The 22,903-nt window shown below is 40.7% G+C and overlaps 1 protein-coding gene across 2 annotated transcripts in view; it reads right to left on the reverse strand.

Moving 5' to 3' along the window:
* Positions 1-469: 469 nt before the first annotated feature.
* The window catches only part of ssbp4 (single stranded DNA binding protein 4), a 120,486-nt gene continuing 98,052 nt past the window's right edge, over positions 470-22,903 (reverse strand). The window contains exons 6-17 of one of the 2 annotated variants that reach the window (XM_084722962.1): positions 15,542-15,625; positions 11,569-11,695; positions 11,339-11,406; positions 9,038-9,102; positions 7,586-7,631; positions 7,448-7,483; positions 7,254-7,308; positions 4,645-4,715; positions 4,437-4,515; positions 4,025-4,053; positions 3,838-3,939; positions 470-1,256 (exon numbers count right to left, since the gene is read on the reverse strand). In XM_084722962.1, coding sequence (XP_084579088.1) covers positions 1,176-1,256; positions 3,838-3,939; positions 4,025-4,053; positions 4,437-4,515; positions 4,645-4,715; positions 7,254-7,308; positions 7,448-7,483; positions 7,586-7,631; positions 9,038-9,102; positions 11,339-11,406; positions 11,569-11,695; positions 15,542-15,625 — 843 coding nt within the window. In that variant the 3' untranslated portion in view covers positions 470-1,175. Of the gene's footprint in view, positions 1,456-3,837; positions 3,940-4,024; positions 4,054-4,436; positions 4,516-4,644; positions 4,716-7,253; positions 7,309-7,447; positions 7,484-7,585; positions 7,632-9,037; positions 9,103-11,338; positions 11,407-11,568; positions 11,696-15,541; positions 15,626-22,903 lie in introns of both variants that reach the window. The other variant, XM_084722964.1, reaches the window with a different exon arrangement.

The following is a 22,903-nucleotide window of genomic DNA, read 5'->3' on the forward strand; positions in this document are numbered from 1 at the left end:
AAGTATGTGAGGAGGGGTGCTTATTAAGACAAGATAGATCATTCAGGTGCATCAGCAGACACTTTGTACCAGAAAAAAGCTTCTGTTTCAACTGTATGGATAGTTTTAGCGAGATACTTACGCCTCTGTCAGCTTTCTCCTCTCTCCTTTCCTGTACATAAATACGATGTGTGCTCGGCTCATTTATGTTGAAATGTACATCAGTTGTTACCTCTGATGATACTGAATGTTGACAAAATGTTACATAATTAGCTACCTAATCCACATCATAAGATAGAAAGTTAGCTTGCATTTTTCTGCACTGGCTAACTTAAAATGTAACTTCATATCTTCAAAATTTGGTTTTCTTTTCAACATAGATGAGGCATGGCACGTAGCACATCTAAGTACAGGAAACAGGAAAGGAGAAAGTTGACGGAGGTTCTGGCAGTAACCCAGCTTGCTCAGCTTTTATCGGAGCACAGAGCAGAGAGGGGTGGGACTTAGGAAGGGCCAATTATCCCAGTCGCTCTTATTTTGAAAGGTTATTCAAATTATGCTACAAACATTTAGGTGGCAAAGACTCGAGCTACAAGTTCAGAAGAGGTTTTAAGGAGAGGTATGTGAAGTGAGACTGACTGTGACAAAAAAAAACGAAACAGACATCAAATAACCTAAAAATCATGTAAACAGAAAATCATTGTGCATTTTTATCGAGTGTGTGCTTATTCTGTCATTGTTGATGCTGCTGCTGAGATAAAATGTGCCCTTTACAGGAAATCATAACTACATTAGTAGAATAATATCAATTATGAAAATTATAACAATAATATTACCATCAACAACAAAAAATACAAACATTTAATTAATGAAAACCATTCTTGCCCTAAAATAACATTATCAGTTCATCTCTTTTTTTGTTTTATCATCCCCGCCAACACAGGAGGAGCAGAGTTTTTGAATGAGTTTTCGGCTCCTGCGTGCCCTCATAAGTTATGATCAGCGTGATATAATGGAGCGGTGGTACACGCAGAGAGGGGCATCTTGATTGGGCTTGAATGCCACCAATGAGGGCAGGTTTTTGGGTTTGTGAGAGACAGGCTTGGAGCAGTTACTGTCCCAGGGCCCTGTGTCGAGGCCCGGCAGGCGAGGAGAAGTGAAGAAGAAGAGACCCGTCCTGTTGCTTGGAGGCCTTTTCATGTTCTTACACCCATTTTACAGGCGTTGGGATGGGGGACCTTGAGGGGAGTCCTGCTTTCCAGGGGCATCCCCAGGGGCTGTGTGGCACAGTACACCATCCACGAGGAGGAGGAGGAGGAGGAGGAGGTAGGAAGGGAGGGTGGGAGGAGGGTAATGCAAGACGCACCGGGTTGGATGGGAAAGGCAGATTGGGGATAAAGGGAGATGAAAAAGAAATAAAATAAAATAAAAGATAAAATAAAAAAATCACACACTCATCGTCATGTTGGGTGAATACTGTAAAGAGAGAAAAAGAGAGGGAGGGGAGAAAAGATAAGCCAAAACTATATTAAACTTCTTAAACTACCCAGTACAAGATGAAAGCAATTCAACTAACTAAACTAAATGCCATGTCCAGTACACCGGCCTGTTGCAGCATACATTACAAATCACAATTAACCCTTTCTTCTACTTGACTTTCTATGTCAGTAAAAACCAGCAGCAAGCAGAGCAGAGTCCAGCCCAAGAAGAAAATGTTAGGGAATGTCAGATCACAGTGAAGATACTGGAGCAAAATGTAGTAAGTCAGTCTCACATTAATCACTATATGACAATCTCTCCATGCAGCAGAGAAATCATATGATGTGCTCCTGTTTCATGCTTGTATTTGTGCATGCTGTGTATGTGTGTGTGTGTGTGTGTGTGTGTGTGTGTGTGTGTGTGTGTTGGGTGAAGCTGGGAAAACTGTGCACCATATAAAGGATGAGCTCGATTTAGCCCTGAGGACTGGTATCAGGGAGATTTTCTAGTACTCTATGATAAATAGAACAGTTGCCGGTTCTGCAAAGATGTTTGAGACTAGTCTACAGTGTCTTAATTTTGTTCAGATACAAGTTATATCATTTCACAAAACTGACAACTTATTTTAACTAGGACTAGGTTTCCATGGTGGCAATCAGTGACAGTTGCTGACCAGTGGCATCAAATGACAAAACCATGGCTCATGATTTATTTATTTATTTTAACTGTTGTGGAGCGAGCAACGAAAACAGGAAAGAGATTGCATAGATCATACTAACCTTAGTTTCAAAACTAAAGATGTCATCACTGCTTTATAATTGGAAATAGCTGCAAAGCAGCGAGGACAGTGTCAGTCATTTTCTTTTATCCAGCAAAACTATTGTGAATCTAATCTCTACAATGTATGCACCTATATCTGTAGGCAAGGGACAAGATTTTGATGGTGTTCTAGTTTCCATTTATAATCTGAATTGGACTGAACAATCATGTTTAAGTAGGCTTTGGTTGCATGCAGGTAAACAGTCCGTGTGGAGAGCAAAATAGCCAAAACGCATCAGCCAGAATGCAATCAAAGAAAATTTCGGCTAAACTGTCTGAAAAAAATGCAGCTTTTTATGAACTTTTTTAAAATGTGCATAATATGCAGACATCAGGAGATAGAGATTAGCTGAAAATACCAAAATGTTATCTGGATTGAAAGACCCGTCTCAAGAGGAAGTCTTGACATGGATATTTGGATAACGGATCCCCTGGCTCCCCCAAAAACATTCACCATTGTCCCAAGAGGCTGAATCTTTTATCACCAGTGGGTTCTGAGATTGTGCTGAGCCTGACTGGTGAGCTAACAGAAGCACTAACTGAGCTCTGTCACATAAGAACGAGCTGCAACATCTGAGCTTTGCCACACGTCTGTACTATATTGAGATGTATGCTACCTGGTCAATTATCCCACTTTTTGGTTGAAAAATGTATTTATTTTTACCCAGAATTCATGGCAAACTGGTCCTACCTGACACAATCAAGAACTATACAGTACGGATAATTTTGGCCTTCTAACTTTAGGCATTTCCACCCAAAACACCCAGGACCGCCTTTCTTATTTTCAATGTACCTTAGCGTTTTACGAAGGTTTCTGAGGTAAACCTTTGCAAAGAAACTTCTTTTTCTATGGGTGTTTGCCAGACTATCCCTTAGCGGATGCCCTAAGGAAGAGCTGCTAAGGTACATTGTAAATTAGAGCTGTCTTTAGCTGCGGTGCTTATAGTGTATCATTTGATGCCACACGCATTGACTGATCACTTGTAAAGGCTCATAAATATTTTAATATAACAAGTGTTGCCATAACCATGTTACCTCAATCTAATATTACAGAAAATTAAGCTAAGATCATCTGTTAATCTATTTAAGAGTCCATCTTAGAACTGTCCCCTGAGCAGGAACTTTTTGGTGGTTAAAATAATGTGCTCGGAATTTAATTTAGACCCTGGTTCCTGTAGAGGAAATGTAAAAAAGTTCCTAAAAGTTTCCTAGTCCCTGGAAAAGCTAATCAGGCATATTTGTGAAACCGGCCCTAAATCTGCATGGACAGCACACACGAATGTGCAGAGGTTTAGCATTTAGGTTTCTGAAATATCTTGCCCTGTAATCGCGTCTCAGTCCAGACGGAGCAATCACTCCTGTGACAAATACATTTATTTTTTTGTGACTGGACAAATCTAAATGCGATCCTGCTGTTTGATTGCATTATCAGTGGAGATTTTGCAGATATGACTATAATCTACAGTTCCTGTATTCTTGTCACAGTTGAACAGAATTGTAAACAGTCTACTTGTTTGTTCCCAGCTTAATAAATATGTTGTTCTCTCCTCTGGTACTCACACTTTCACTTTGGAATGGGTTTAAAAAGTTGCCTGCCATCTCGCCGTCGTCTCGCGGAGTGCCGGGAGGATTGTTCATGCCTGCCATGTTGTTGGGAGAATTCTACAACATGGATGAAATGAAACAATAAGATACAGAAAGCTTACAAAACAGACAAATAGACACACAGACAGACAGTCAGTCTTACCTTTGGCAACCCATCCATGTCACCAGAGCCTGTGATCAGAAAAGCAAAAAAAGGAGAACTGTTAATTGATCCTCAGCGTCCTCCTGTTAATTCAACATCAGTTCAGCAGGATATCCACTGCAAGGAGAAACAGCCTGCTCTCTCACAAATAACGGCCTGTAATTAAGCCATTTGTTTCAGATACAGATGAGCACCAACTCACTGGCTTCACTGATTACGTCTCACACATCTACAGGATCAATTGGCCCGCTCACTGCCCCACTAATCTGTTTCAGTTTTGTTCAATACCAAGAGGCTGAACATTTCCTCTACCAGCCATAAGAGGGCAGAGTCTCACTTCTAAAGGCCTTTGTTCATAGAAAGTAACAGGTTTCACTCAATAAAACACTGCACACGAACTTTGCCTACTCACCTAGTGATCCGTTCATATGATGCTGCTCCATAGCACCCATTCCACCCATGGGCCCATCAGGACCCGGACCCATTGGGAACTAAAGAGAAATAGCAGTAAGGTCATTTATATTGCTGTTTGCATGCTTGGGTGGTAGATTAAACCGTAAATCTTGAATTTTAGAAAAAAATGAAGCTATTTATTGTAATTCAGAACGACTATAACTTACATTAGGTCTATTTCCACCAGGGCCGATGGGGTTCATCATTGTGTAGATGTTTTCACTTGAGTTTGTTGAATCTATGAACAAAGAGTAGTTGGTTATTTAAAACTTTAAGCTGCTGCATTACACAACACACTACAAAAACACAAATATAGATCATGCGTACATACACTTGCATAGAAACACGTGTTGAGTGTGCTACCGTTTCACTGGCATAAGAAATGTAATAATAATGACAATAGTTTCAGATAATAAAACCAGGTATTTTTGAATGATAAAACGAGTTAAAATCAACCAGATTCTATTAATAGAACCAGGTATAATCCAGACAGTTTCAAATAATGAAATCAGGCAAAAAAATCAGTTTTAAATAATGAAACCAAATGTAAACAAGACAGATAATAAATGGACAGACGGCAATATTCTAGCCCCTAAATAAAAATCATATACTACTGTTGTTGCTATTTAATAATTTGATAGAAGAAGGAATGAATGAATTTTTGAACCAGTTTCACATAAAATTCAGCATTCTGCACCATCTGCCTGAAGGCAACACCTGAAATTCTGGGTTAGGAATGTGAGTTGGGTCGAAATACTTGAGATAAACCCTATAGCACAACACTATCTCTGTCTGTTTTTACAGTCAATCTGCAACTGTTCAAGAAAATGCCAAAAACTAAGGTGGGTTTGGGGTACTGAATGGAAAATAACGAGCTAAGCTGCACAGAAATGGCTGGAGCGACACTGTGTTTCACTGTATTTGACATCGTTTCAGTTTAATTTAGCCATTTGTTCAGTATATTCAGTTACAGCCCAGACATGTTCTTATTTCTGATGAACTGGACAAAGTCTGCCCGTATGTTACTTGAAGTGCCAGTATATAATATCAATGAATCTGTCTGTCAATCAGTCTAAAGATTGCTCTCTGCAATGTGCAATAGAAGAAACATATTATCTCTTATTACTACAATCAGGAGATTAGACCAAGTTGGACACCCTGGCAACTTAGCAACAACCAGTACATGCTGTGTCGCTCCTCGTGTGTCTGTCTGTCCTGAAAAGATTCAGAAGGATGCGGTGACCTTGATCTGACATTGCAGGCAGAAAGTTGTGAGTGGAAGACTGAGAAAAGCAGGGAAATAACAGATAAATAAATAAGAATAACAGATTGAAAGATAGGGGAGGAGATGGATATATTGTGTGCAAAGTGGTGCAGAAATCTTGCCTGTTAGTGTCCCTGAATCTAGCTTGTGCTGTCGTGACTGGAGGAGGGGGGCAATACTGAGTGGGAGGTGTGCATTTTTGTGGGAGGTTTGTGTGTGTGTGTGTGTGTGTGTGTGTGTGTGCACAGTCTTGGCGACTGCAGTGGAAATATGTTTTCCCTCCCGGTGTACGTGTGAGCAGGAGCGTTTTGTGCAAAAAGGTTGCCCCGGCAACGTATCACAATAGAGGTACGTATATAAATAATAAATAGTGGACACAAAAAGAAGCTCTCCACAGGCCAACAGAAACAGAACATCTACAGGATATCAGCCAACAGTGTTTTGTTCTCCACTAATCCTCCACAGAGACACTAGATTGATGGGTCAGAGCTGAGATGGATCACTCGTTTGATTGCAGACTGACGTGCTTCTGCTTCCCTTTTATGCAACTGTCTCCACAATGACAAAACACAGCTATCAACACTGGAATATTTTCTAGTATAGAAGCTCATTTCCACTAATGTGATGGAAAAAAAGATCTTGTAAACGTTATAATGAGAAACTTTTTCTAAATGAATATAATGAATTAACATCTCAAAATTAGTTAGTATTTCAAAATAATGACTTAACAATTCAAAATAGTGGCTTAGAGTCTCAAAATAATGAGTTAGTATTTCAAAATAATGATTGACTGTGTCAAAATAATGACTCAGTATCTAAAAAAATGTGTTAGTATCTGAAAATAATGACTTATTTATCTTAAAATAATGATTTAGTATCTCAAAATAATGACTTATTATCTCAAAATAATGACTCAGACTGGGTTGCAACAACAAGGAATATTTTTTAAACCCTATTAAATCATGGTTTAATTTTATATGTTGCACCAAACTTTAAGCTACTTTAAGTTTTAGAAAGATTAAATTTAAACCCTCATTGTCTTTAAACCTCAGCTTTAACTCTTAACCTAGACATTCCTTTTCCCTGAAGGAGGAGAAATTAGCCTACAGCTTCTCTGCTGAGCCATCATGAGTAAGTTAACTAGGCTAACTAACTTTTTAGCAAGCTAGTAAACACTTTTTAGGTAGCTATCAAACAATGTAATGATTAGTTAAAGGTAGAATAAAAAGGATTTAGGAGTTGCTTTTGCCATTCTTTAACATTCACGTGTCACATATAATACTAACTTAAGCTCAATGTAATATTTTACCATTTTTCAGTGTTTTATACTTGCAAAACTACTCCTTCAGGCTCAGTTCTTGCAGTATTTAGAGCCCTATCGCTGCCTGTCTCTCCCAAAGAGAGATGTGTATCAGGCAGAGAACGGGTTTGATGTTTCTTAGACAGAGCCCTTGTTCAGTGAACACGGGATAAAAGTAGAAATCAGAAGAGAAACTGAAGTGTATAACTCACCTCCGGGGCTAGGCATGATGGGAGTTCCTGGTGGGCCGCCTCCCCCTGGAGGGCCCTGAGGGGTGAAGAAGCAAGAGAGAGAAAGGGAAAGGAGTGCTGAGTGCATCAGGATGGCAGTGTGCCTGTTAGATATCACTGCATGACAGGTAATTTATGGCCCGTGGTCGAACACGAGTCCATGACGGGACACTTACCACATAGTTGCCTGGAGATGAAGATGAATAAGCTATCTGCGGAGAGAATAGACCCGAGGTGAAACCAAACATGAGACACAGTTATTGTAAACACACTCAGTCATGAAGGAGATAAAGATGTAAGAGAATGTGACTCACTGAGTTGGTGTTGGGGTTTGGCCATGGACCTCTTCCACCAGGACCCCTGGGGATGAAAAGAAAGATGAAGGAATGTAACTGAAGATTTCTGGCACGTGACAAAGTTGCATCCTTCACAGGAGACGCTTGTCACATGCAATGACTTCTAATTCATCATTTCTTAAATGATAAATATTAGCTGATATGCACATTAATCCAGAATTCCTGGCAACAAGAGGTGACTTTACATGATAAAATGTGCATTTACTTCACGCACTGTTCCATTTTTCTTTATAAGGCGATATTGCACGAACTGCTTCCTTATTTATGTTCTCTACTGACTGCTAAAACTATCAGGAGGTCATGCAGACAAATTACATGCTTCATTCCTTGTACCTTAAAAATTTTAGAGAGTCACCTTAAACTAGATTATTTTATAGGCACGGACGATTATAGAAACAGACTAAACAACCTTTTGAACGACACACATAGATGTCCTGTTACTGAATACTACTCATTCATTGTTTGATGTTATTTGCTGTTTGTTTTAAGTCAGTTGCTTATTCCTTTGATGTGAAGTCGGTTGTTTGTTCTTTTGTGTGAAACTTTTTATACTGCTGTCTTGTCCAGGACTCTGTGGTAAAAGAGATTCTGCCTCTCAATGAAAATATTCCTGGTAACATAAAAGCTAAAATAAATTGAAAATACAAAATTTAAGTAGAAACATAGCACTTTAACTGTTAAAGACATATATTCACAAATATCCATTTTGTAATCTATAAGTAAAGAATAAGAAGTACGCATAAGTTTTGCAATGTGATATATTTTAATCTTAGTGACATGATAGAATAATTGAACACACTGGGGTTTTATTAAAGTAAAGGTAACACTTTATTTGAAGGGGTGAGTATAAGACTGTCATGACACTGTCATAACCAACTCATGACACCTGTCAGGAACACAAGGGTCTTTATGAATGTTTATGACTGTTGTCATATGAGTTAATGAACATATGAGCTAACTAGAATATATTTATGACACAGTTGTAATGATGACCACATGACAGTTTCATGTTGTGTTACATATAAAGTTGAACAGTTCCTTTTAATTTGATAATGTCACATTTTTGTCTTGGTTAATGTCTACTTGTCATAACAAAGGCATATCAAACAATGTGACATAACTGACTGGATGACACGTAATGGGAACAGTCATAAACATACATAAAGACATTTTTACATATTCATGACAGGTGTCATGACATGGGTATGACAGTCTTATTCACACGGCTTCAAATAAGTGTCAGGTTTGTCTTATCATACCTACTGGCCACACATCTGAGCAGTTGTCTTGGTGAAAAAACTGTTGTCATAACTGCTCATAACAATGGCAAAAACTACAAAAATAGGACGCCCAAATTGTCTTTTTTTCTCAGGCAGCCAAATCCACAAACATTTCAAAACTTCTACTTACATGTTCATGCCCGGCATCCCCGGCCCCATGGAGTTCGGAGGAGGCCTCATCCCGCCGCCGTAGTTCTGCACAAAGAGAGGAGCTCACAGTCAGCACGCCGTCTCACACCTGCTCTGACTGAAGGTTTGAATCTTAATGAAGGTCAGTGACGATCATGTCTCCTGCTAACTAGTGTTTAATTATGTGATGTATGAGCCGTGTGTGAGCATGGACAGCTGTGTGCGAGTGTGTTTGTGTTTGTCTGTATGTTTGTATGTATCTCTATGTGTCTGTGCTCCCCTCTGCGTGTTTGCATGTATGTTTTCATGGCTGCCCAGCAGGCGGGTTTGGCTGCCACTACATATGTGCTTGTGTGTTTGTGTGTGTGTGTGTGTGTGTGAATGAGACAGATATAAAGAGAGGGAGACTATGGGGGCAGGCCAGAGAGCAGCTCCACTCAGAGGAAGAGTTTTGTTCAGCAGACGATTACACTTGTCGAGCAGATGCCACACCAGCTGCTGGTACGCTCACTGCCAAAGTCACCGAGCCAGGGTGGCACAGAGAGGGGCCGAGGGGCACAGGGAGACTGTGTCTGTGTGTGTGTGTGTGTGTGTGTGTGTGTGTGTGTGTGTGTGTGTGTGTGTGTGTGTGTGCACGCGTGCGTGTGTGTCTTTGTGTGAGGTGATGTTGGAGCGGGAGGTGGTTGGGTGCAGAATAAACCAGCTGTCTGGTAATGGTAATTCAAAAGGACACTGTTGTTTAAGCATCTTATGTATTACACTGAGTCACATCCACAGAAATTAAAGTGATAAAAGGAAAACCAACAGCGCCAAAATTGGCACCATGTTTGGTCAAAATGTGTCGGTGGCGGCTTGCTCAGAGCAGCCTGAGCACTCCGCCTCTGTTTGTCTCCCTAGGTGGGAGTCGGCAAGTAGGATTTAACATGTAAAACTGGCGCTGGCAGTGGGTGAGCTTTGGTCAGAGCCAAGCTAATCATCAGAGCGCTTCTGACATTTAAAGGCAAAGTTACGAGGCTGGCAGAACCAAAACTGTCTCTACAGCGGAGAAGAAAGATTATCATGCATGCAGTTTATAGGCGGCTGGTTTGACATTATAGCTGTTTTTATGGTGGCTCTTAATGAAGGGCAACCAAACATTGGATTTGTTCATAAACTGACGGTCCAAGCACCAAATCTGTCTGTGTGTGGCAGCTGCAGAGTGGGAGTGCAGTGGGCTGCTAGAGCTGAAGGACACCATCCACTGTCATGACTTTATCAGCAGCGTCCTTTGTGCTTCATTCTGTATGAATGAGTAATAAATGTTGGGTTGCACCAACAACAATTTAAAATGTGATCCAGAATTAACTTTAAACTGACACTTGAGGAGTTTAACTTTGAAACCAGCTGCCTTTTTGAGATGGATTCAAAGGAGAAATTACAGCTGCCGAGCCATCATGAGTAGGCTAACTAACTTTTTAGCGGGCTAACAAACAAAACAATGCAACATTTTGTTAACTTTTTTAGCTAGAAAACAAACAATATAATGTTTTTTTCCTTTACTTTTTGGCTGGCTAGCAAACAACGTAACTTAAAAAAACAAACTTTTTAGCTAGTTAGCAATCAATGCAATGCTTGTTATTTTCTAAAACAACTGCCTTTTTGAGATGGATTGGTTCCACGAAGAAAGTTAAGGGACACACTCAACCCACTTGAGTTTATTATGTGTCTCTCATTTCTGTCAACAAGTTTTTCTCAAATGAGATATTAGAGCTTCTCTGTCAGGCCACAATGTGTAGACTAAATAGGCTTGCCAACTGTTTTTTAGCAGGCTAGTAAAGAATAAAACAATTAACAATTAACAAACTTTTTAGCTGCTCCCAAACAATATAACTTATTTGAACTTTTTAGTAGCTAGCAAGCAATATAACTTGAAAAACTTTTTAACTAACTGATAAATAATGTAACATTTTGTTAACTTTTTTAGCTAGCACACAATGCTGAGCAAGCATCTCCATATTGATAACACAAATCAAATTTATCCCAGTTGTAAATGTTTGAGTGCTGACCAATCAAAAATGCTGCTAAAAATTCTGTATGTCAGAAGCAGTGGTGCACAACTGAGTCATGTTGTGGGTTGTATTCCTTCTTTTAGGGGGAGGAGAATATTTGTTTCACAGTTTGGGCTTGATGTTTTTAGATTGCTAGGTTGAACAAAGTATCCATTAACAGGTATTAATACATTAAAGGTTTTATTTTCTTAAACTTATGCTCAAAGTTGCAATAGCCTATTGATATCGGTATCGGTAATAAAACTGGTGCCTACCTGTGGGCCCATGCCTCCCATGCCTCGAGGGGGATTCATTCTCATTGGGCCTCCCATGTTTGGATGTCCTGTGGTGAGACATGCAGAGTGCAGCTTGTTAGAACAGAAGCGCTGCTCAGATCAATAATAATCCCATAAATAAGGAGAAAATGTTCTCATTCAGAAGCCAATATGAGATTACTCTGCAAAGTGCAGCCTTTCTAAAATAACACCACAGGTTTTGTCAATACCTTGAGGTCTGGTGGGGTCCAGGCTGTTTGGCAAGAGAGGCTGTGACCCGGGGATGCTCCCAGGAGGCTGATTTGGCATACGGAGGGAGGGCCTTGGGCCACCTGGGTACCGTGGAGACATGAATGGCTGCAGGAAGGACACGAGAAGGACAATGAGTGCTTCATTTCAGGATGATCTGGTGCAGAAACTTGTTATAATTTTTGACAGATGGGCTTTGAAATATCAAAAGAATAAGTTAGCTCTTGACCTTGTTTTAATCAAGTGCAATGTCAGTACTCTAAAACAGGATAATGCACAAGAAAACTCACAATGCCAAAGTGCATTTTGCACTTCATTGAATTAGCAGCTAATTCATGAAGACAGCAGCTAAAATCAATGAATTCTGTAATGAAGCGCTAATGTCAGGATTTTCTCTAAAGACAGCGATTAGAAAGAATTAATTACGATACTATAGTCCACAACATTTGTCAATCTCATATGAAAAAATAAAATAAAATTATGTTCAGATACTCATACACTTTGATAATGTTTATTTATTGTAAAATTTGTGTAATGGATGGAGCAGAGTAGAGATAGAGATGAAATGACATAAAACAATGCATGAACTAAAATACAGAAACCAGCACAGTGTACATGTCTCAGCGTGCCGTTGTCATTATCAGCTCAGTGGATGTCAGATTGAACTTCAAATTCGAGCTTAATAACCACACATCCATAAATCCTGCTCCACCATTTGCTGTTTGTTGTTAAGATGGACAAATATTGTGTCATCTGTTCATTTTTTTTACTTCACGTCTTTTGAGATGCTGTTATATTGTGTTACTAATATTAGTAACACTAATATGATAATTTTATTATTGCATTAAGCCAAAATTAAACATTTCTTCGAGGAATGGGCGGATATTTGATTTTGAAAACATTCACAATAAATTGGTCGCGGTGAATTTCCATTATCGGAATAATCATGAATCAGGATTATTGTCAATCTCCTCAAGAGTGACTTTAAAGAGAAGTTAATCTCACCAACATACAGTCCTATATTGAGTCTTAATTTATTTTACACACATCTTTCCAACCATTCCAAAATCTAAATTCGTTCTTAACAAAATGTGACGTAAAGTTATTCCAGTAGGCTATGTTCTACTGCCACTTTAAGAGATTTAAGCATATTTGGATTATCTGTATAATATTGTGAATTGCAATCATTTTGACCAGTATAATCGTGCCAGGAAATTTTGATATCACTCCATTCCTCGCCTCTTCCCTTAGTATATCTTTGCAGCTCTCTTCATTTCCACATTTAACAGATTAATCACAATATTTGCCTCAGTTCTTTTCATTTGTAGGCAATGAAACGCGGCACAAAAGGCTCAGTAAACCTGACTTTCTGTTACCAACCTGCCCAGTTTTGAGGTGTTATCTTTGCAGGTCAGCAGGGGGAGCTATTGTGTTGAAGAATAATGTACTGTAGTAGTTTTGTTACATTCACCAAGAAGGAGGGGCTTGTCATTAAGTTTTGGAAAGTAAGACCTCAGGTGGTAAAATCCATTAGGATAAAGGTAAAGAAGGAGAGATAAGAGAGAGGGAGAAAACAAGCAGGACGGAAACTTTGGACTGTAGTAACAATATAGCAGGGGGGAGGGGGGTGGAGCAGAAAAAGAACAGGAACATGACATAGTAATCGGATGGGAGGACGAAGTTGTACAAGGAGGAGGAAGTGTTCTACATCTCAGTGTTTGCCTGCTTTGTGCAGCTGCACATGTGCTGGACATTTCCTCATTGTGTCTCTATCACCACCAGACAGCAGAGCAACAAAAAAATGCAGCCTGGATAGTGTGATTCATAGCAGAAAGTGAAGATGCACACAGATGTTTCAGCAGAGAGAGGGGACGAAAGCTGGCTGGCCAGCAGAGACACACATACAGAGCCAGCACACAGCTAGTAAATAATGTAAAGCACCCCAGACAGATGGTTTTCAGAATTACCTATGAGAGTACGCTGCTGCAACTACAAATACCCACATCCAGCGAGCCATATTTCAGCGTCAGATGATAAGAATTAATTCCAAACTCAATCCAACTATTTTAGTATCAAGGGGAAACATGCTGATGTGAATGCAGATCGGGTAAGAGTTGTGTGTTTTGGTCACGGAGCATGAGCAGCAGTATAATGTTCATATCATCATCTTCACACAGAGATAAGCACAGACAACACAAATACAACAGGAGACTAGCTTTCAGTGGTAATTATGTACTGTATGCTTTGTGTGTCGCTGTACGTGTGAGCGTTTGGGGTAAGTGGAGAACAGGTTATATAATTTCACTAAGCCCATGAGGTGTGAACTGACTTACTACTCTTTTTTTTACCCTCCTTGCTTCTCTTCTATTCCTTCTCTTTCCTGTCTAACTTCTCCTCTCCTCTCCTCCTTTGACCATGTTGTGGTGGGTTTGTGCACGAAGAGCTGCACCGTGTCAGGCTCTGCTGCAATATTAATGGTCTATTGATGGACTATGGGATGGTGAGTGCTGGGCTGAGGGAGAGAGAAGGCCCTCCAGATGCACCTCCGCTCCTTACAGCTGGGCCAACACAGCTAAATTATTCATCCAACCCACCATCGTGGATGCGGCCTGTCCTGTCTGTTAGCACAACAAGGGACCTGTGTGCTGTTTGTACACTGCTGTTGTGTGAGTGAGTGAGTGAGTGAGTGAGTGAGTGAGTGAGTGAGTGAGTGAGTGAGTGAGTGAGTGAGTGAGCGAGTGAATGAAGCCCCTTGGACCCTCTTGAACAAAATGGCATTACCGCCTTGTGATGGTCGTCCTCCGCGAACCAGACAAGTTGCAGTTTACATCCATGTCTGTCCAGACTCATATAATGTATGTAGTGAAGACAATGAAGGAATACAATAAGCTGTTTAAAGTGTATTTTTGCCAAATGTACAGAGGACTGATACAGAGCTTCAAGTTTTTTTGAAGAACATAATGACGTCACAGTGAAGTTGACCTTTGACCTTTCAGACATTTGTGTGCAATGTTTGCACAATTCTTGAGTTATGGCCAAAAACATGTCTTGTAAGGTCCTAGTGGACTTGACCCCCAAGTTCTGATCAAATTAGAAGAAATTCCAGGTGTTCCTAAGATATCGTGTTCATGAGATTGGGGCAAATGGGACCTTGACCTTTGACCTCCAAATTCTTCTCAAGTCCAAGTGGACATTTGAAATTCTGTGAAGGCATTACTGAAATATCACATTCACAAGAATGGGACAGATGTACGTACGTCCAGACAAATGTTCAAACAAAAACAACTCTGGCCACGGCTGACGCCAGTGCTGAGGCATTATGGCCTGCTAACAGCCACTAACATCTGGCTTTTGTCTTCAATGGGAAAGGGTACAATCCACATTTTCTCCCAGGTCAAATGACTGCAGTAGTCACGGGTATTTATCAGCTTCACCTCCTTTCATTGGCTTCTTTTCAGCAGAAGCCTGCATGTAACTGCAGGAAAACTAGTCTTTACCTGATTGTCTGAACAGTGCATAAACATCTTATTTCTTATATATTCTTCATAATAAAAGTTCCCTGTTACCTTGTTATCTAAAAGCTTTTATTATGAAGCAGCAAAATGAGGAAATGTTGGGTTGTCATCAGGAGGAGAGAAACTTCAAAAACTTCAAACCACAGTGATTCAGTTAGAGGCTGCAAAAGTACTGAGAGCCAAACACACGGAGACTTTTAAAGACATTTTCTCTCTATTCTCTTGCACACACATCAGTTGAGTTTCAGCTCTCAAGCAACACATGAGGAACAAACCAAAAAGGCAAACTCATCTACTGGCAATAGACAAAATGATCAATCGCCTGCATTTATATGCTAGTTTTGGTGTAAAATGGTATGAGTGAGTGAGTGAGCGAGTGAGTGAGTGAGTGAGTGAGTGAGTGAGCGAGTGAGTGAGCGAGCCAGTGAGCGAGTCTTACCTGTCCGTGAGGTCCCATCATGGGATTACTGGGGTTGTGTGGGGGAGGCTGCGTGTGTGGGGAAGGCTGAGATCCTGGAGGACCCTGGTAAAGAAAATACAAAAAGATGTCAATAAGGTGCAGTGTATTTGCTTATATTCAAACCTACTTGGAAAAAAAATATCAGGTGAATATCAACAACCTTGCATTAAATCCCTTTTCAGAGCGCTGGAGGTATTCACTGAGAGGACAATAGGATCTCACTTTCCTTTAGTTGTATTTAGCAATACAAATGAATATCTTCAATATTTGCCCTGATTTAAAACTGTCCATTTAGTGGTTTTCCCCCAAAATACAGTGGAATTGAAGAGAACTTTGTTTGTAATGATCACAGCATTGAAAAAACAAAATACATAATGAATCAGAAGCTATTTCTCTATGAACCAGTTTCCATAGCTCCTCTATAAAGTAGTATGAGTAGTAGATGATTATGATGTACATCAGATCTTTTCTGTTTCTTCTTTATAAGGGCTAGATTTGAAAAGTACCAGGGAACCAGATGATGACATCTCTTTTTATATTTTTCTCCACTTAATTACTTTTAACAATTGGAAATTAAACATTATGTACAAAAGTACAGGACAAAACAATTTACCGTTGTAATCCTAGATTAGAAATAGCTTCTTGTTTTAATAAACACAATGTTGTATTTAACTTTTTTTTTTTTTAATTCAGTGGAACTCCTAAATTCCCCCTGCTTAACCAGCCTCTGTATCTCTGTGCTTAACAACAGACACACACAATGAATGGGGTAATTAGCCAACCTGTAACATGTTGTTCTTTTTATATAAAATCACATTTATATGCTTTTTTTCATATTTATAAATGATCAAAGGGCCATATTAAGGTTTTTAAAGGGCTGTTTTTGTCTCATGGGCTGCCAATTGAATAGGCCTGACGTACATTTGGAACTGTCTCTGACATTATTACTCAATCAAATATGAAGAGGTTGCAATGGTTGTGGAAACAGTTGAACACAATACTATCAATCCGACTGAGAATCAACTCCAAATGGCAGTTCCCTGCTGCTTTTCAGCCACTTTGAACTCATTGTTTTGGATTTGAGGTCCATACAGTTGATTTCTAACACTGTTTATCACGCCAAACATGTAAAAGCAAGATAATTAAGATATGATATCCAGCATGGCATGGTATAGAGAGAGAAAGTAAATGAGCGACAGTCAAGACACAACAGGTAGATGCAGTACTTTCCTCATATCAGTTTGAACTAAACTGAAGCTAAAAGGCAAGTAAATATTTGACTTGTATACATCAGATGGCAGCCCAACAACATATGAGATGATAAAGCTGCTCTATAGCAGTTATGTAAAGAAGTAAATGTTAGCTATGGTGTTGTCCATAACAACCTGATAAGCTGATATACAAGGGTAAACTGTTTCTGCACCCCTAGTGGTAAAGATTACTTAGCGCAGTTTGAATTTGCTCTCAAAATGAGAGACTAATTACAGCATGTCCAATTTAAGTATGCATAATCACAGTATAAGTATCATATCTATTCTGCTTCATCAACAAGGAGAACATGAAACCAGATTTGTCGCTGACATTTGCAGACAGCCACATTGATTTTCATGTACAGGAATTGTTGATTGCCGGGATGAGGTCAGATCAATTCACAAGGTGGACTTTAATCAACATTCACTTACAATCACATTGTTTTGCCAGAGGATAATTCTGTGTGTTTTCAAACGCGGTCTTATTTTTCTAAATTCTGCCATGATGATCCAGTCTGAGAGAGGTGCCGCTGTCCAACACCCAGTCAAGGGCCAAAGCAAATCCAATTCTGGTGCTTTGGTGCTTTCACTCCACGGAGAAGTGCCAAATATTTGAACCCAATCAAACATCATCATGGCAAATCATAGAGAAATGGGTCCCAGGTTGAAAATAACTGAAATTATTCTGTCTCTTAAATCCACTCTGGATTGATGACTCAATCACTGGTATGTGAGCTGCAGCTTCGGTTTACATTTTGAGAGTGAATGAACCGTTTCTCAAGTTAATCTCAGAGCAAACACTGTATTAAGTACATTAAAGCGACTACAGTGCGACCTTTGACCTCACCGTCTCTTCCTACAGCGACCTCATCTGACTGAAGCAGCAGCAACCACTCCAGCAGAGAACTGTTACTACCTCAACATCAATACAGAGAAAAAGGACCACCCACTGCCACACCAGGCTTATCTACCAGTCTGCCAGAGCCTCCGTCAAGCACTCTGCTATCAGGTAACATTACAGGTGTGTGCGTGTGTGTGAGTGCGTGTGTGTGTGTGAGCAGCGATGAGTGCCAATATGAGATCTCCCTTCTTTTCACAGGTGAAAGCTGGATCTTCTACTGTCAGGTGCTGCGTGTGTGTGTGTGCTGGCTTGAATATATGTGTGTGCATGTACAGTATGTGTATAGATGGCGGGTGCTACTTCAACAGGTGTGTATCTAACATCACGGTGAATAGCTGAAGGATTAGGGGATTACCCTTGTGCAACATAACCTGAGACACACACACAAACACACACACGCACAGAGACATGCTCTGAAAGACATGTTTACAACATTTTTAATTCACTTTTTCATGCAGGAATAGATGCATGTACAAACACTAAGGCTAGAATTGATTGTTCCTTTATTGATTTAGCATTTGTTCTTTAATATGTGCTCTAAAAGTAAACAGACGTGATTAAGCCAATGATTATTTCCAAAGCAACTGTTTACTCTATAAAATGTCAAAATGAATAAATAAATACCCACGTACATGTTTCCACAGCAGTCATTTTTCTCACAAGCAGTAGAAAACCTGAAGATATTAAATTTACAATCACATAAAGCTTGAAAAACTCAAACACATCACAGAAGCTGGAACCAGCAAATATTTCACAGTCTGGCATAATAAATTTCTTCAAGCCAGTACCTGTGCAATTTTTATGTGACTATAACATCTTTAAAATTGATGGCATAAGTTTTTTTTTTGGAGAAAAGTGAGACAATCCTGGTGAAAACTGCTACAGTCATCACATTTATCTAAGCGTCCCCATGCAGGTTGGATCAGCATGTGTTGCTGTACTACTGCCGTGGTGCTACAGATGTGATGTTTGGGCAAATGAGGGATAGTTTGGAATATTTGATGTGGGGCTGTATAAGATACTTATCAATAGTTAGAGTGTTAGCTACAGTCGACTAGCAATGACCTGCTGTAGACAGGGTCAGCAACAAAAGATATTTTAGCCACTAAAAACTGGTCCACCTAAAAAAATCAGCATCATTATAAGCGTACACTGTATTTAGAATATTTTCACCGCTATACCGTGCTGTCAGACAGCCTCTCCTGACGGGAAATTGACATTATATAAGTCAAATATCACTCTCCCCAAACCAACCGAACTCCACAAGTGGAATCAGTAATTTTACCTCACAGACCCACAAGATTTTCTGGTCTACTGCTGCCAGGATCTGTTACTTAGTTAGTGTTATTGTGTGACTTTGGTGCTTTAAAAGGACAGCTTGGATTCACTGAAGTTGCACAATAACAAAATAACAGATCAAGGCAGCGGTAGACCAGCAGCTCTCATGTTTCTGTAAGGTACTTGTGCACCTCTTCACCTGTTGGCAGGAGGCAGCTGCACACATACTCCCTTTAAATCTCTCCCTCCCTCTCAGTCCCTCCCTCCCCACCCTCTACGTCTCTCCCTCATTTTCCCACACTGCCCACTGCGCCGCCCTCCCTGTGTGAGTGCTCCGCTGGCATGGCTGGGACGGTGGAGTGCCGACAGAGCTAAGCACCAGGAACCTGTGGGCGCTGCCACACTGGGAAAATAAACATGCCTGACTGACAGCTTGAAACAAGTGTGTTCCCACAGGCGCAGATACAGTGCCGCTGCCGCGCTGCCAGGTACACCCTATAAGAGGGCAGATTTTGGCAGGAGAGATGAGCTTGTACATGCACGTGAAAACAATACGGCTCATGAGCAGAAGCACTTATTCATGGACTCACAAGCCTTTCTAAACAGGCTCAAGTGTGGAGCTCAGCAGCAGCAGGCATCTAAAGACAGGTGGTTCCTCTCTTTTTGAGACGTTTACTTTTCTTGCTGCATTGATTCTATTCATCTCATTGTCTTGAGAGAGGCTCATCTGAGAGGCAGACACTTCTTCAATAAAGCCACTTATTAACCAGCTACATAACATACAGCCGGTCAATAATCTATCCTAACAATCTGGAAGTGTTTATTTAGTTGTACATACAGTGTACTCTGGATGTGTTGGCACAGTCATGACGTTTGTACCGGTGCCACTGTGGTTGTTCTGCCACTCTGTGTGTGTATGTTTTGGGTGGTTAACACCAGCTGCACTGGCTCGCTCTGTCTCTCAGCAGGTTCACACTGGGGCTAATGCAGCGCTAGCTCTGTCTGACCTCAGAGGTTATTGTTGTTGACGTGCCAGTGTGTGTGTGTGCGTGTGCGTATGTGTGTGTATGTCTAACAAGACACCCCTGCGGGGTCTGGCTGCACTGATCCAGCTGCAGCAGCCTGCTTCTCCTCTACGCACTAACACACATACACACACAACCTAGTTTTAGTCACTGAGGAGGACATTGCATTGACTTACATTAATTTCCCGGAGCCTCACCGTAACCATGACCATAGCCACTATATGTTTAACACCTGCATTACGGTAACCATACCAAAAAGTCTTAACCTCAAAATGTAATAGTTCATCTTGTGGGAACCAGGAGTTGTATTACAGAAACTTTCTATCTGAAGTCTTAAGATAATACAGAAGCAAATCCTAACTAACTTTAGGAAACCTGTCTTTCCTCAGGTTAGGACATCCTAAATACTGAATCCAACATTGCTTATCATCTTTTTTTGTCTGTTACCTAGAAACTAACGCTACTTTTCATTTCTCGTCAAGCTAAACAACTTTGTTTTTTATCATTGAAACATACAGAAACATATAAAAATGGAGCAAAAAGAGCGAGATGCACTTTACGTCAAGACAGATCAGTTAGAGGTTTTAGAAACATCTAGAGAGAAATCCAAAGATGTTCTTTTTTTGAGAAACTTACAACAGTGCTAACTAATTAAAAGAGCAGTCATACGGACTAAACAAGTAAGCCAACAGCAAATTTAGCTACAGTTAGCAAACGCTATTGTTAGCTAACACTACTGCTAGCTACACCTGATTTTTTTTCCACCAAGCCCTACTGTGCTGTGCGTGACTACTACTACTGTGCTCTGATTGGCTGACTCTCGTTGCCTCAATGATGAGGTCTTGTGATTGCCAGAAAGCCTTTCTAATGTTTGTGAAAGGGTCTCCTTTAACCATAAACTATTATGTTTTTTTAAACCTACCCAAGTGGCTCAGTTTCTGTGCCTAAACCTAAACAAACTGCAACTGAATAAATAAAAAAATCAACAAAAGTTAACAGTGACATTTAGCTTCACACAGGAAACAAATCCCAGTCTGCTGGGTGAGAGTGATGTGTTTGATCTGTTAGTCCACCACAACCTGAAAAATTCTTGTAAGAAAATTTTGTGAGAAAATAATGCGTTAGCTACTGTTAGCAAACACTACTGTTAGCTAGTTAGTAAGTTAGCCGCTACTACAGGTGGAAAATGAAACTGGGACGGCTTAGCAGTTATCCAAAAGTTGGGAGAGTTTACTGAAGATTTTGGGAAGTTAGGATGCTTGTGTAAAACACATTTCCTATTTTAAGTTAGGATAACTCAAATCTGGTCCTAAATCTAATTACCTTGGTTACCAAACAGTTAGGATTTGCAAGTTAGGAAATTTCTGTAATACAGCCCCAGTTTTTTGTGCCCAAATGGGAGTTGAGTCCCCATAACGTGGCTGTGTGAACACATTTTTGTCCCTGCAATGTAGATAATACACAATCTCATTCACAGACACACACACACACACACACACTGGGCTCCTCTCTTGTTCCTCTCTATAATGTGCCATAATGGAGCATAGCTCCTCTGGCTGGGCCTCCCTGGGCCTTCCTGCTATTACATCTGAATGGGCCAGCATATGGCCTTTATGGCCGTACTGTTCTCTCTACAGGTCCCTGCAGAGAGAGGCAGGGAGAGAGAACATTTCAGCTGTCACAGAGGTGTACGCGGGGCGAGTTTGAAAAGTAGCTCGGTTGGAGGGTGTGTGCATGAGCGTGTTTGCATGGTGTTGTTTGTGTATATGTGCAGGAGAGGGGAAGAAGGAGGGGGACACAGGGAGCGTTAAATGAAGCAATTAATAAAATCATTTTCTACCCGGCTAAGGAGATAACAGCTTGGCACAGTACCACAAACCCATCAACACAACCCCCTCGCCGCCCCACCACTCATTTCAGCTTAAGGAAGACCCACACCGCTGCCCCTGATGGACCACTAACAGAGAGAGGGAGACGGAGAGAAAGGAAAAGAGATGGAAGAGAAGCAGTCAAGAGTTTTCTTCTCTTGCTTACAGCTGCTAACACTAGAGGGCAGTGTGTAACTGCCGTCAAAGTGCTGGACACACACGCGCACACACACACACACACAAACAGAGAGCGAGAACACAAAGCAGCCTGCATCACTGAACACAACAAACAAAGCCAGGAGGAACAGCACCACACACACACACACACACACACACACACACACACACACACACACACACACACACACACACACACACACATACACACTGGGTGCACACTCATTGTCATTCCTTGCTAACATTCCAGAGAGAGCAGCAGTGGCAGCAGTAGGTCTCCTGTGCTAGCTCATGGTATATAGCATGGCAACACGTCAGCTCCGAGATGGGAGCACGCCATCAGGGGTGTTTTCTCCCAGAGGACGGCCGTGAAAACGCTGACAGCCGTTTAAACATGTTAGGATGGCAGCAAATGATTTATATATATCTGTGATCTCCTCCTTCACTGAGAGAGCTTACAGCTGAAGTTTCACCAACACACACAGGGAAATAAACGTGTGTGTGTGTGTGTGTGTGTGTTTAGAGGGAGTTCTCATGTCTGTCTCTAAACAGATAAAACATAGCGTATCGGAAACGTGCTGCTGATAGGGATGGAGCATGCACAGTAGGAGACAAAGGGTACATTGAAATCACTGTTTAACTGTAGTGACTGTTATCAAGGCATTTGAACTGAAGTCTAACAGTGGCTCCAGGCAGAAAATGGACAGAGAAAAATGTTTGCTGAGGACTTGCCTCTCGTTTCCGAGTGTCTGTCATTCAAGGAGAATTGTTAGGTATCATTTTTGTCGCCGTCCTCTCAAGGATAAGCAGTGACGATAAGAGTCAAAGACCGTTCCTCTCCT

This window comes from Lutjanus erythropterus, chromosome 7 (genome assembly GCF_056507025.1).
Source record: "Lutjanus erythropterus isolate fLutEry1 chromosome 7, fLutEry1.hap2, whole genome shotgun sequence".
NCBI lineage: Eukaryota > Metazoa > Chordata > Actinopteri > Lutjaniformes > Lutjanidae > Lutjanus > Lutjanus erythropterus.